General features: G+C 41.1%; 2 protein-coding genes and 1 long non-coding RNA gene across 4 annotated transcripts; all 3 read right to left on the reverse strand.

Annotated features, from left to right (window-relative positions):
* Positions 1 to 41: 41 nt before the first annotated feature.
* On the reverse strand, positions 42 to 3016 carry LOC136437970 (uncharacterized). Its single transcript, XM_066432575.1, has 2 exons — positions 2823 to 3016; positions 42 to 1915 (listed from the first exon to the last, which is right to left on the reverse strand). The coding sequence occupies exon 2, from the start codon at positions 1899 to 1901 to the stop codon at positions 486 to 488; it is 1416 nt and encodes a 471-aa protein (XP_066288672.1). The 5' UTR covers positions 1902 to 1915; positions 2823 to 3016; the 3' UTR covers positions 42 to 485.
* A 650-nt stretch (positions 3017 to 3666) lies between these two features.
* Positions 3667 to 5320, reverse strand: LOC136438498 (uncharacterized). Its single transcript, XR_010756432.1, has 3 exons — positions 5109 to 5320; positions 4238 to 4484; positions 3667 to 3772 (listed from the first exon to the last, which is right to left on the reverse strand). It is a non-coding gene; the product is annotated as an uncharacterized lncRNA (long non-coding RNA).
* Positions 5321 to 7326: 2006 nt separating this feature from the next.
* Positions 7327 to 13149, reverse strand: LOC136437971 (magnesium-dependent phosphatase 1-like). 2 transcript variants are annotated; one of them, XM_066432577.1, is made up of 6 exons: positions 12896 to 13149; positions 12287 to 12347; positions 11255 to 11362; positions 9390 to 9497; positions 8442 to 8527; positions 7327 to 7629 (listed from the first exon to the last, which is right to left on the reverse strand). In XM_066432577.1, the coding sequence occupies exons 1-6, from the start codon at positions 13080 to 13082 to the stop codon at positions 7544 to 7546; spliced, it is 636 nt and encodes a 211-aa protein (XP_066288674.1). In that variant the 5' UTR covers positions 13083 to 13149; the 3' UTR covers positions 7327 to 7543. The 2 variants fall into 2 exon arrangements, with proteins under 2 accessions (XP_066288674.1, XP_066288673.1); XM_066432576.1 differs by having other exon boundaries at positions 11255 to 11365.
* Positions 13150 to 13319: the final 170 nt, after the last annotated feature.

Consider the following 13319-nt stretch of genomic DNA (forward strand, 5'->3'; position numbering starts at 1 on the left):
TCGGGCCTATTTTAACTATGTCAGGATGGCGAGCGGTTCAGGTCGCAGTCTGGTTCTCCAGGCGTGGGTTCGAATCCCACTTCTGACAGCAATGTTTTTCTCAGTTTAACAGTTTTTACAAATTCGCCTCCTTAACATTGAAATCCAATATCGATTTTTGCAAGGTTCATATTTCCTCTCTTCACCTTCCGTTTTTTTTCAAAGAATCCCCTTTTCTTTGATTTTTACAATATCCGACTGGGAAGGGATTCGCTGGACGGACTAGAGCTAGAATAGGATAGATACAGGGCTAGTTGATTGTTGGAGGCGTCTTCATAAGAGTAGGATGTTCGGGGCGAATTCTTTAAAGTTAGAAGCGTTGAAGCTGGATGCTTTTCTTTCCGGCAGGAGAATTGACATGAGGAGAGCAAAAGTCAGACGCCGGTTTACTTGATAGGTGCCTCGGAGAGCACATGAATTTTTCTACATCACCCAACATTTCTACCCTACTTTGCCATCTCCTCCATGTACTTCACAAACAGTTGGCCAAACAGCTCTGTCACGTCTTTCTTCACGTTTGGTATCTTCGCGTGTAACTCTCCCTCCACCAGCCGACTCATCTGCCTGCGCATCATCGCACGCAGGTCGTCTTCGTCTGAATACCTCAGAATCCTCTTGACCATCGCAGACGACGAATCGTCGGAGAGAAGCTTGTTGAGGACGACGAGGTTTTGAAGGAAGACACCGGATTGTGCACAATCTGCAGCGGACATGATGTTAAATGCGACTTTTCTGGCGAGATCTTCCGTCAAAGCTTGATCCATGATGTGAAGAGACGATTCTAACGGGAGAAACCCCTCTGGCGTACATGCCCAGTTGATCTTCGTAGTGCAAACGTTGTTAAACGCCTCGAGAGCCTTGTGCTCCCTCTCTGATAGCCGTTGCCCCTGGTTACCGGTTGATTGACGTCCGGTTGCCCCTTCAATCCCTAAAACGTCGTCTGCACCGGATGTTGCCTCAGGCGCACGGACAACCGAGTTGATATACCCGAGAGGACTCATCACCCACACTAAGAACATGAAGAAAGCTTCTTCCTTTGGCATGTCTGGAATACGGTGTACGTCGATAGCTACCCTCGGGCTGCGTTCCTTCTCCGCTTGCACCTGGCTCACGAAGGAGATAACGTAATTATGCACCGCCGGCCAATGCTCGTGCTGATTGGTAGAGGCGTCACGGACAAGCTCCACGCGACAGGTGGTCGCGTTGAACCCCGTCGGGCCATAGAACCGACGGAACGCCTTCAGGACGTAGTGCCTGTCGTGTTCCCATTCGCCGTTTGCGCCACGGTATCCCCTCATGTCCCAGTACCAGGGACCGCCTCTCTTGAACGGGTTATAGGGCTGCAAACTTGGGTAACTGTTCTTGGTCACAAGGATCCTACAGACGCAAGACGAGGCCAGGTCGGCCATCTCAACCATGTAGAAGTTGTGGGTGGGTCTTGTGCTCTGCCTGGCGATGTCAGACTCCACGCCGATCGGTGCTGTGAACTTGACATTTCCATCGCGACCAGAATCTTCATCTTCGGCGCCGTTTTCAAGGCTGAACCACACCAGAGGGGTATGACGTAATGGGTGATCGACGTCCGTCATCACGGTCTCGTGGTCGTCCTTGACAACCATACCCGTGAAGAACTGTCGTCTGCAGATCTCCTGAGCAAACTCTAATTGAGTTACGAAGCTAAGCGAATCAACGGGGCTGTACCGAGTCTCCAGCGTCTCTTCCCAGTTGTCTTCGGTGATTTCTAGCCCGGCGACATCGCGGTCCAGCTGGCACGGGAGCCAGAACTTGCTCCGCCCACGCTCTAGAATCTTACGGGCCTTGGCCTCGTTCCCACCGAGCCTCCATTTAGGTCCAAAGGGCATGACTGGAGTATAACCTGCGAGGAATGCTATCGTTAGTTATAGTCTCAATTCATTTAGTATACGTAGTCTCTACTATAATTCTAGCCTCTACCAGGCTCCAGATGTGACTGGAAAGAGGTTGGGACTCTATTTGACCGATTTCTACACTTTCCAGCCACGTCGGAAGCCTGGTAGAGGCTACCAGAATTCTACGATCTATACCCTCGTATTGCAAGAAGGCCTGATGGAGGCTTCAACGTTTGCAATAGAGGTTCTCTGGTAGTCTGCTACCACTCTCCATGTAGCCAATGCCTCTTTGTGGTTCCAGGCTTTCAATTGATGTTGACAACCACGCACTGTATGTTGTGGTGTCTGAAAGAAATTTGAAACGAAGTTCTGAGGTTTCTGTGTTAACAGTAGCGCTAATTCTTTTGAAAGAACTTTCAACGTACCGATTCCTTTTCTTACTTCACGTTAGTGGCTCCTTCCCCTTAAAACGTTTTCCCTTAATGTTCCCCGTTTACTTTGTTGAATGTTTTGTTAGCGTAGCTTCATGGTTGACCCGTATCGACCTAGCAAACCGGACATGATTCGATTGAATAAAGCTATAGGCCTGGTCTTGTCAGCATAACAAAAGTTTCTATACACAACGTATCTAGTTTCTGCACTAACGTAAAACTAAGTAATTTCCTACCCTTTCTCTTAAACATGTAACGGCATTTTTATGCTAAAACGTATGAAAATTCGTGCAATTCTTAACATGTTGGGTTCTGCTATCTTGAATACACAACGCATACACATGAACTTCATGCCCTCCCTGGCATTTAAATACTTCAAGCGTTCTTTGTTGAACATGTACACGCATACACGCCCTCCAGTTCGCAAAGTAGGGGGTCCAGATTTGTCTCCCATACCTATACTACATTTTCACACCGTCCTTACCTTGTATTCTACCTTGATAAAGAAGTGTAGTGTCCAGCTGGTTGTTAACGAAGCCTGTTGTACTGAGATCGACGGCTTGCTGGTATCGACTGAACCCTGGCACTGTTCAAGTCAAACCGCCCACACTCTCAGTGGTGGCCGTTCAAACGTAAGTGAATCGTGCCAGGAGCACCAAAAGCACAACAAACCCAATTGTCAAGTCGCGTCAGCACAACAATGTTTGTATTCACCGGGACACTTTTCAAGGCCAAACAAAATGTATCACGTTTCTTTTAACAGGTTAGGTGCGAACTTAATGAGATGCACCTTTCGACGTAAAACCTTGGGGATGTGTCTAGGTTGGGTGTGTGTGTAAAACGTTAGCACAACATTCAGTGAATATTCATGGGAACACTTTTCAAGGCCAAGCAAAACGTATCATACTTCTTTTGACAGGCTAGGTGCGAGCTTAAAGAGATGCATCTTTAGACGTAAAACCCAAGGGGATGTGTCTAGGTGTGGGGGATGTGAAACGTTAGCACAACAATGTTAGCATTCACGGGAACACATTTCAAGGCCAAACAAAATGTATCATATTTCTTTTGACAGGCTAGGTGAGATGCACCTTTCAACGTAAAACCCAAGGGGATGTGTCTAGTGGTAGGGGGATGTAAAACGTTAGCACAACATTGATAGTATTCATGGTGACACTTTTCAAGGCCAAACAAACTGTATCAAATTTCTTGCCTTATTATGTTTACAACTACCGCTTGATATAAGGTGTGCTTTGAACGTAAGTTGAGGTCAGGCTGTCTATAAATAAGAACCCAATTTTCACTTAAAAAATAACAAAGACGCAGTGAAAGAACGTCCTGATGGATTTATTAATAATAAAAGTAGATAAACATAACATCGTGACGTCGGTAGTCTGTGCGCGTGCTTCGACGTGTCATTGTCTCGGCATCTGCAAACTGAGAAAGCAAGAAAGGGAGGAACATTAGTTGACGTTATGATAAGTAGTTATCATCATCATCATGATAAGTAGTTACATGCTGGCTTTGAATATTTTGTCAAAAGTCAATGAAAATAAAATGTTACAACAAGGAGTTCCTATTTTAACCTCCTTGCATGCAATAAGCCCATTCGTAGATTCGAGTACGCATGTGCAGTGTCAAAGGTGAAGCCCCTGGCTTGTAAACAGTTCTCGTCTCGATCGACAGTGTCTCGATTTGCATAACAATGCCCAGACGGATTTTGTTTACGTTTCAGGGGCCTTCACCTTTGACATTGCACATGCGCACTCCAACAAATGGGCTTATATATATATATATATATATATATATATATATATATATATATATATATATATATATATATATATATATATATATATATATATATATATATATACATAGGCTAGTAGTTTGACAGCATACCAAGTCGAAGAGCTTTACTGCTGGTAGCTGCAGGTACACGGTACCAGCCACCAGTCGGGACTTCCGAGGTTGAGATCTCCGTGGACAGTCATGTGTGCCCCAAAGCCACAGCAGCACATGGCATGGCCCGAACTAGACAGCACACCACCACAGTTGTTGGTGAAGCACTGTGCCCCTATTGGACACGGGATGGACCTTTCCAAACCAGTGGATTTTTCTTCTCCCTTTCTAAAATGAATCACGGCAGCTGGAATAGAGACAAAGGTTGTTATTGGCACACGGTACACGTCTAAAATTGTGCCTTTCCCTCTCACTGGACCCGCTGCAGCCGATCGAATTGACAAAGCAATCAACGAATTTTATCGACAAAAAAAAAAGAATTCTTTTAAGCTTTGTGTGTTTTGTTGTCTTTTTGGTCATACTTGTATGTTTTGAATGATATTCCCATCATAAAGTCAAGGGTAACACAAATCCAGTTTATTATTTTAGGACGCAGCGACGCCGCCAGCGTGCCGAGGGTCCAATGAGAGGGGGGCTTTAGTCATTTCTTTCATTTATTTATCCATACATTTATTGATTTTCTGCAATAACACAGAAACAGTCAGACGTCCGTCGTGTTTTACTGTTTCCTGTGAATACTTGTCGTAACACAAATATCTCCCGAATAACAGTTTGAAAAGATTACAATGAAGTTAAAATTTCAATCTTGACCGAAAAGAAGTTTTAGGGGACAAAACCTGCTGTAGGTTCACAACTACTCGCTCATACAACATGGTAGAATGAGAGGGATAGGAAGGCAAGATATGGCGAAAGGAGTCTTATCTAACAAGTAAGACAGCAAGAAGTTGACACCTAAAGAAAGATTTCCTACCGTCAGCCACTACCAGTCCCAGCACAACGAGCAGTATGGCGGTCTTCATGGTGAGAGTTCGTCACTGAGAAGAGAGAAGACTTGTAGTAGTGTAGCTTGTCTCCAGATGTCTGTAACTCAGTCGAGCAAAGAACGACTTTTATGTCGTTCCGATGTTTGCAGTTCGGTCAGAAAAATCGTTGAACTGTGAGACTCAAGCAGGTGCACGTTCTATTTTAGAAGCAAGTTTCTTTCCGCAATTAATTCTTGGAAGCAAGAAACAAGGTTTCTTCGTGAAACGTTCGAACGCTGTGTCCGAGTGACACCAGTGTATGCGTGACGGTATACGTTCTCTTGTGTCCTATCTTAAACGATGATAGACGACCAAAATATTAGAATTACTTCATATCATATAGTATTGTTATAGACAAAGGAAAAGAAGTTCTCGAACTGTTTAAAAATTGTTCCTTTAAGCGTTTCAGGTGATTAAAATGTAAATTTGTGATGATGTTGGAAGTCACCCAAATTTTGGATACCCGATGTTTTACTGAATATCAATACAGTAAATGCAGAAATGTTCGCGATGTTTTTTTGTTCGCTGTTTTCGCGGTGAACTTTCAGCGCGAACTTTAAACTACCGCGAAACTTTGTGCCCACCTATGACTGTAGCGCTGCTATTGTTTCAAACGCGAACGTTAAACCACCGCGAACACTCCATGTCCTCCCTACCGCGAAATGAAAACCACGCGAACTTAAATGCATTTACAGTATATTAAAGGACAGAAGAATCATGAGCAAAGTCATTTACCCTGCCAATAACCTAACGTTTCTTCACCTGTCACCTATACTGCTACAGTAAACAACTGTTGTTGGTAGCCTCCAAAGCAGACTCCTCCCGGCTGTTTTCTTTTGCAAGTTACTGTTTTTATACTATTACATTTTGTTCTTCTTATTGCTGGCCGGGAAGCAATAAGAAGAACAAAATGTAATAGTATAAAAACAGTAACTTGCAAAAGAAAACAGCCGGGAGGAGTCTGCATCGGAGGCTATGTTGTTGGGTCGTTCCAGGAATAGGATGTTTCTAACGGCTGCGCATGTTTGTATCTTCTAAATACTGATTAGTCAGAAAATGTACGCAGAGTTTGTTTACATCCGGTTCCTGGAATCTTTTCATGATGATGTCAGATTCAGCAGTTCTTCCAATAGGTAACCTTAATTTCGTAATGCTGAACCAAAAGATTAAAAAAAATCAATAAAGTTTGTAGTGGTTGTCGTATGTCAAAAGGATTCTTGTGTGTCTGAGTGTCTGCGTTACACAGATTGGGCCACACCAATTCTATTGGTTGATTCTTTTTTTTTTTTTTAATGGAGCAACAGGGCGAAAAAAAATGTCTGGGGTGAAGATAAGGGTTAATATAACATAAAGAATAAGAGGATTATTCAAGTTTCTGCTTTGTAACGTCCATTTTATGCAATGTACCTCTTTCTTTGACCTGGTACTTTCAGTATAATTTCAGTTACAACCTTTCAGTAAATACCGTTTGCTATGTAATATATGGATTGATATTGAAAAATAGTTTTGATAAATGAAAAATTATAACTTATGATAAAATGTGACCACACTTTTAAGGTATATGCAGGTCTTTTCCCCTTTTAATCTATTTTGGTGGCTATTGAGTTTTACAACAGTTACTGAACAAATAGTAAAATCGTGTCAGAGTACAAATCTGTAAATGGGACCCAATTCTTTTCTTCAAAATGTGAAAAACAGGACAGGCTATTCGGAGAAGCAGCAAAAAAAATGGTGTGGCCTTATAAAGATATGGGAACTAGATAGAAACATGGTGTGCACAATCTAAGCAAATTCTATCCTCAAGTGCATATTTTTTCCCCTTCTCAGCATCATAAGAGGGTATGATATATGTATCATGCACACAATATATCATGTGGCATTCTATGGCACAAACATTCAGGTATCTTCAGTACATAACTCAAACATTTAAGAAAAATAAAGTACGACACAATTTTGTTTTACATTAAAGTTGACTTTATTATGACATTAGCTTCCCAGCAATTAAAAAAAGTATGACAAAAATCTTATTAAAATTTTCTGCCAAATACTTTCATGTTCGTGTATAATACTGTAATTTGTGAATTCTAGGGATGCATGGAATAGCGCTACGAAAGCCTTGATGAACATATCATGATATAATTATAAAAGAATCAGAATTACCAACTATTCCATAATCTAGCAATTTATTATTCATGTAAACCATTAAGAAATATATCATCATCATCATCACCATCTTGGCATGAGAACATTGAAGAAATATATGCTTGGGTAAAATTCTACAAAACACATCACAACATTTGTGATGAGTCTGCATCAATTCTATTCATAATCTAGCACGTGATGATCATTTGTTGTGGAGTCAGCTTTTGACCTCTGTTGAAGGTCACGACCTCTCTTTGGCGTACTTCTCTAGTCCCTCTTTTAAAAGGTTCCAGTTTAGCCCATTGGTGACAAAGATGCACATGACACCTGAAATTAGAAGACATAAGTAAAGATATCAAAGTTGGAAGTTCTTCTGCAGTACCATAAGAAGTTGCTAGGGGGTCCATAATCTAACTTGTCCTTCATTGATAACACCTAGTCACATACCAAATACCACGGTAGCAGCAAGTGATTTACAGAACGGATGTGTGAAGGAATCATAAATAATAACAATTTTTTTTCACGGTGATGACAAGTTCACGGTACAGAGGTGACTGTGAAAACAGTGAACATAAAGCTACAGTGAAAAAAACAAGAATTACAGTTACCTTCTTGGCAAATGTAACAATGCTAGTTACCGGTACACTATAATCATGTTAACCTTTAGCAAACTGAAGTAGCCGTTTGGCACCCCAATCTCTACTGGTTACAGAGTTAGGCAGCAGGGAGAAGGTTAACCTCAATGAGCTATAATAACATATCAAACTATTTTTCTGTCACAGAACTTTCCATTGATATGGCATCATAATATATACATGTATATGTCATGTGTTATTGTACAAATTAGTATGCATTAACACACACAAAACACAACACAACACACACAAGAACTAACCTACATTAACATTTATCCGCCACTTTACATGTACATAAATCCACCACTTTGAAAAACAGTGGGTTTGAGAGATCTCTGGTGCAGCACCCCCCAGGTATGCACAGTTTAGATATACAGGAGTGCATTATACAGGGGGACGTTGGGTTGGAAATCTGTTTGGATGTATCTTTTCAGGGTGGCAGAATTATGTACCCTTGTGAAATTATGTTAGTAGATGTTATATGAGTTATGAAAGCTCTCTCACCGATTCTGCCGATCTCATGGATGTTAACTTCCTCATCATCGAAGAACAGCATCTTAGAGTAAGGTACACCACTGTTCTTTGTAAACCTGAAATATTACAATATGGAAAAACTTATGTTACATGATATTACATTTCTCAAGATAGACGTATAGCTCTGAAAAACTTCTATACTATAGCAGCAGTTACCCAGTCTATTTGGACATTAGTTGAAGCAAGGACAATTCACTTAACAATTTCAAATTTTCACCAAGGAAAAATAACAATGTATTTTTCTGAAAAAGTGTAAAAATCTAGAAATGTAAGAGTACCTCAATGCTGTTGCTTAACGTACCATACAGTTAGCATTGACTATTGTTAAAATTCAATATATTGATTCTTTGTATTGGTAAAACTGGCACTTTAGGCAGGAAGAAATTATAGGCATCCAGAGTATTTTATGAGGCTTGAAACTTGAATCAGAAAAATCCAATTTCTAGTCTTTCCTACACATAGTAAATTTCAATAACACTACATGTGTACCATTACATATCGACATTAAAGGAGCAAAGATATGATGTGGTTGTGTGGTGAGAACTGATAGAAAATCCAAGCCTTAATAGACTGATCCTGACTGTCCATCACAATTAGCGGTTCGACCAATGAGAGAGTGACTGCATGTCCGTCAAATATTTGCATTTTTATGTTTTGATTTTGCATTTCTACATTTTGACGGAGGTGGGTGGGGCTATGTACGGTATTGGTCTATTTACACTAGGCTCATGAAACTAAAAGATCATCATGTAGCTTATTTTTGTGCCGCTTTTGAGCAATTTTGATAAGAAATATGCACGCAAATGTGGTAAACAGTGGCATTAAATGTCAATTTCATAAAGATTACAGCAACTAGAATATTTCCAGTTTTCAAGTCTCATAAAATGCTCTGGGTGCCTTTAAGTGTGGTGAACATACTTTGAGAAATGTTTAGTTTTGGTGCCCTTGTAGATCTCCTTGTAGGAGAAATATTTGTTCCAGTCCAGTAGAATGAGCAGTCTCTCCATGTCACTGGGAGCCCAAGTTCTGTCAAGATATAAAAAGCAACAATAAAATCAGCAAACCAATCCACAATTATTATACCCCCAGTTTTCTCGTGAACTTTGATGCTGACATATTTTGCGGATGGTGTCATGAGAATTGATGATTACGTGACGTTGTGTGGCGTAATGGTTAGAACATCCGACTGTCAAACAAGGGGACCCGAGTTCAATCCCGGGTTGCCCCCACACATGTCTAGACATGCGCCCCAACGTTGTGCCCAAATTTCCTCACTTCACTGTAAATGAGTACCTAGCTTCGGTTAGTGACGTCCCTCGGATAGGATGTTAAATGGAGGTTCCGTGATTGAGGAGAACCACACCTCACGCACGTAAAAGAACCCACCACACCTTTTGAAAAAGAGTAGGGGCATGCCCCGGTGTGCGATGGTCCAAAACTTACAGTTTGTATACAGGCTACAAAATCTTCAGCAAGTTGAAGTTGGCCTCAAAATAAAAGAAGAAGAAGATCATTTCAAGTACAAACATGTACTGTACATCAATCTGAGTTTGTTTCATTTAAGTTTCGCGTCACTGAAAATCCAAAGTTTGCAGTTGAAACAACCAGAGTTACACAATTCAAAACAAAACATATATAACTTTATTGCAAGTTCATGCCCGAAGGCTAATTGCAGACAAACAAGTACATGGGAATACATGGGAATCAAAACATATGCTCTTGGTGCATTGGGTTCACCTCTCAAAGTGAATGTTTTGCGATTAACAGTAATTTTAAAGTGTATGCTTCAGGGCTCGAAGTTAACTATGTCCCTATGTCCCGGGGCCACCAAAATTTGACCTGGGACAACTCAATAATCAATTTGGGACATATTTGGGACAATCAGGGCACCTGAGTGCCACTGTGCTCCTCCCTTGTGAAACTGTATACTGGTCCCACCCACTGTTTTTGGTGTGGTACTAGTCTTCTCAAAATCAATCATCATTTATCACTCAGCATAGTGAAAGGAAAGCCTGTCCCAGCTAGGCTGTGGCACATGTCTGCTCCCCTGACAGGGGGTCAGCAGAGGGATGGTCAAACCTCATTTACTTGATTAAGGTTTGCCCTGCAAGATTAGAAATCAAACATTTTCGGATTTATTCTACCTCCCCAAGAGCCACCGCATCAATGAAGTCTTTAAACTCTGCAGAATTATGCTTTTCTTTTATAACCTATTAAAATGCATTATTTCCGGTTGTTAACAATATTTCTGGTTGTTAACTTTGTTGAAACTTGTGTTTACTACTGAGTGTATATACCTTTGTATGTATTATATTTTTCAAATTTCATGCAATTTTCTATTTTACAATACACAATTTTGTATATAACTAAAAAAAAAATATTCTAACACAGATTGGCTTGGGCTCAGGTCCTGACTTGAGTATGGGTCCAAACCTGAACATGAACCTCTGGAACTGAATGCAGACCCGACTAAGTTCATATCTTTGGCCCTGGTTGGGACACTTCAGGACACTTTCGGGACAGTTGAAATCCACTTTTGGGACAATGTTGGGACAGTAGGGGAAAAAGTTAATTTCGAGGCCTGTGCTTATTGTTCAACATACTTATGTCTGCTACACACAAAACAATTCAGATACCTTGGAAATCAGTTAGTAAGTTAACTGAAAAGACCGCCCTAAAGATTGACAAAATAAATGATTTAAAAAAAGGATCTCTCTAGCAAAGTAGTAATCTAAAAATATGTTTGTTCTGTAATTGCAAGAGTGTTTTCTGAAGAATTTTACCTTGAAGCTAAGGCCAGAGTGTATCCATTCCCCTTCAGCCAGTCCAGTATCCTGGGTACATCAGGGAAGGGTTGGATGGTCTTCCCTCTGCTGTCCCTTATTTCACCACTGCTGTAGGTACAAATAATAACTTTAGGGTACAATGTAACAGTGGGGTTCAAAAGCCAATAACTGACCAGTGTGACTGGTCCAGACCTTTTAGCTAGCGGTTATGGCTTGCGGCCTTTCGACTGGTGGGCCCGGGTTCCATCCCGGGGGCCAGGAGACTGTTCTACTCGCTTCTTTGTTTTACTGGTTCCCATGCCGACCCTGTGAGCCTGGCAAAATGTGTCACACAGGGATATCAAACTCAGAGATTCGAGGACAAATCTTAAAAAGAAAAGGGGGAGTAGTGTAACAGTGGGGTTCAAGCGCCACTAACTGACCAGTCTAACTGGTTCGGACCTTTTAGCCTAGCGGTTATGGCATGTGGCCTTTGGACTGACGGGCCCGGGTTCAATCCCCAGAAGCCAGGAGTCTGTTTCAACAGCATACTCTATGTCCCCAGCCGAGTAGCACCAAAGACTTTAAAAATGGTACATACTTAGTACCGCTTTCTCTGCTTAGAACTCAGCATTTGGGAAAGAGTATGGCAGTAAACACACACCACTACCAGTGAAGTACTAGTACTGCTGTAGTGATTGCACAAAGTTGTGCGGCTCATAAGGGCTACTGAAACGGAGATGGGCGCCGCCCTATGCACCGTCTGGTGCAGAAATAACTACTTCTAAGTATTATTGTAAGAAAAATATTTCAGTAAGTGTCAACCTCTCTGTCAATCAATATAGACTAAAAGAGTACTCTCAAAGCAGAGGTTGGGCTAGCTGGTTTTTGACATGTTTTTAGACGTTTTTGCTGGCTTTCTATTTCATCCCGTTGTCTTTTCGTTATTGATGGAGTAGGACTTAACTGCAGAAATGAAAGTGTCAATGTATGTGATCAGTAATAAAAAGTGCTAACAATAATAACAAAGATGTAAGAATAAATCTTTACCTGTCTTTCTTGAAGGGGGGTGAAACATCCATGTCAGTGTGGAAGGGCCATAATGTCCAGTCTGAAAACAAAAGATGTAAATATTGATAATGTAACAATTATAAAGCATGATTTTCACATGTATGTGTGTATATGTATGTATGTATGTGTGTGTGCATGTATGTGTGTGTGTGTATGTGCGTGTGTTTGTATGTATGTATGTATGTGTGTGTATGTGCGCATGCGTATGTATAAGTGTGCGTATATGTGTGCGTGTGTGCGTATGTATGTGTGTGTGCGTATGTTTGTGTGTGTTTGTATGTGTGTTTGTATGTGTGTGTGTTTGTAGTGCGTATATGTATGTATAATTGTGTGTGTATAAGTGTGTGCGTATGTATGTGCACATGTGTGAGTGCGTATGTACGTGTGTGTGTGTGTGCGCATGTACAAATGTATGTGTGTCACTGTGTGTGTGTGTATGTGTGTGTGTATGTGTGTGTGTGTGTGTGTGTGATGTGTGCCATGACAATTGTCAACCTACATCCCTCACGAAATCTTTGCAACGAAGTCACTGACGACACTCGACAATGTCGCCGCGAGATTGTAAATTATAAACGTTACTTTTCTTACCAACGTCGAGAACCAGAAGTTCTGGTCTCGGGGTGGGAGGGTCCAAGTTGGAGGCCATGTCAGTAGTACTCCCCCGAGTGTTCTGGCTACGATCTTGCGTCAGTTGATAGTCCGAGGTTTTCCTCCTTATTGGAGAGATAAAAGTTCTAAACGTTCGCAACAGAAACACGACGGAATCAGAAATCATTCAGAAGTTGGCCTTCACATACACATGTCAGGTCTCACATGCACCGGCTGATATTACAATGGCAGAGTCCATTATCTATAGGAAGGACAAAATTGTAGAACTATAATTTACCTAATAATTACATGAAACGAATGAAATTTTATCAATGACGTAAATAATTTATATTTGTATAAACGATTTTATTGAACTATATTGGGTTATGAATAATTCTATTTGCGTACATTAAAAATAATTTGA

The sequence above is a fragment of the Branchiostoma lanceolatum genome, chromosome 7 (assembly GCF_035083965.1).
Source record: "Branchiostoma lanceolatum isolate klBraLanc5 chromosome 7, klBraLanc5.hap2, whole genome shotgun sequence".
Lineage (NCBI taxonomy): Eukaryota > Metazoa > Chordata > Leptocardii > Amphioxiformes > Branchiostomatidae > Branchiostoma > Branchiostoma lanceolatum.

What these genes read in the sequence shown, in the direction of transcription:
- LOC136437970 (XM_066432575.1), bottom strand. Translation starts at nt 1,901, where the DNA reads ATGCCCTTTGGACCTAAATGGAGGCTCGGTGGGAACGAGGCCAAGGCC.
- LOC136437971 (XM_066432576.1), bottom strand. Translation starts at nt 13,082, where the DNA reads ATGATTTCTGATTCCGTCGTGTTTCTGTTGCGAACGTTTAGAACTTTT. An exon ending in CCCCCCTTCAAGAAAGACAG is followed by an intron (nt 11,366 to 12,286) that starts GTAAAGATTTAT and finishes TTGTACCTACAG; the next exon opens with CAGTGGTGAAATAAGGGACA. An exon ending in ACTCTGGCCTTAGCTTCAAG is followed by an intron (nt 9,498 to 11,254) that starts GTAAAATTCTTC and finishes ATATCTTGACAG; the next exon opens with AACTTGGGCTCCCAGTGACA.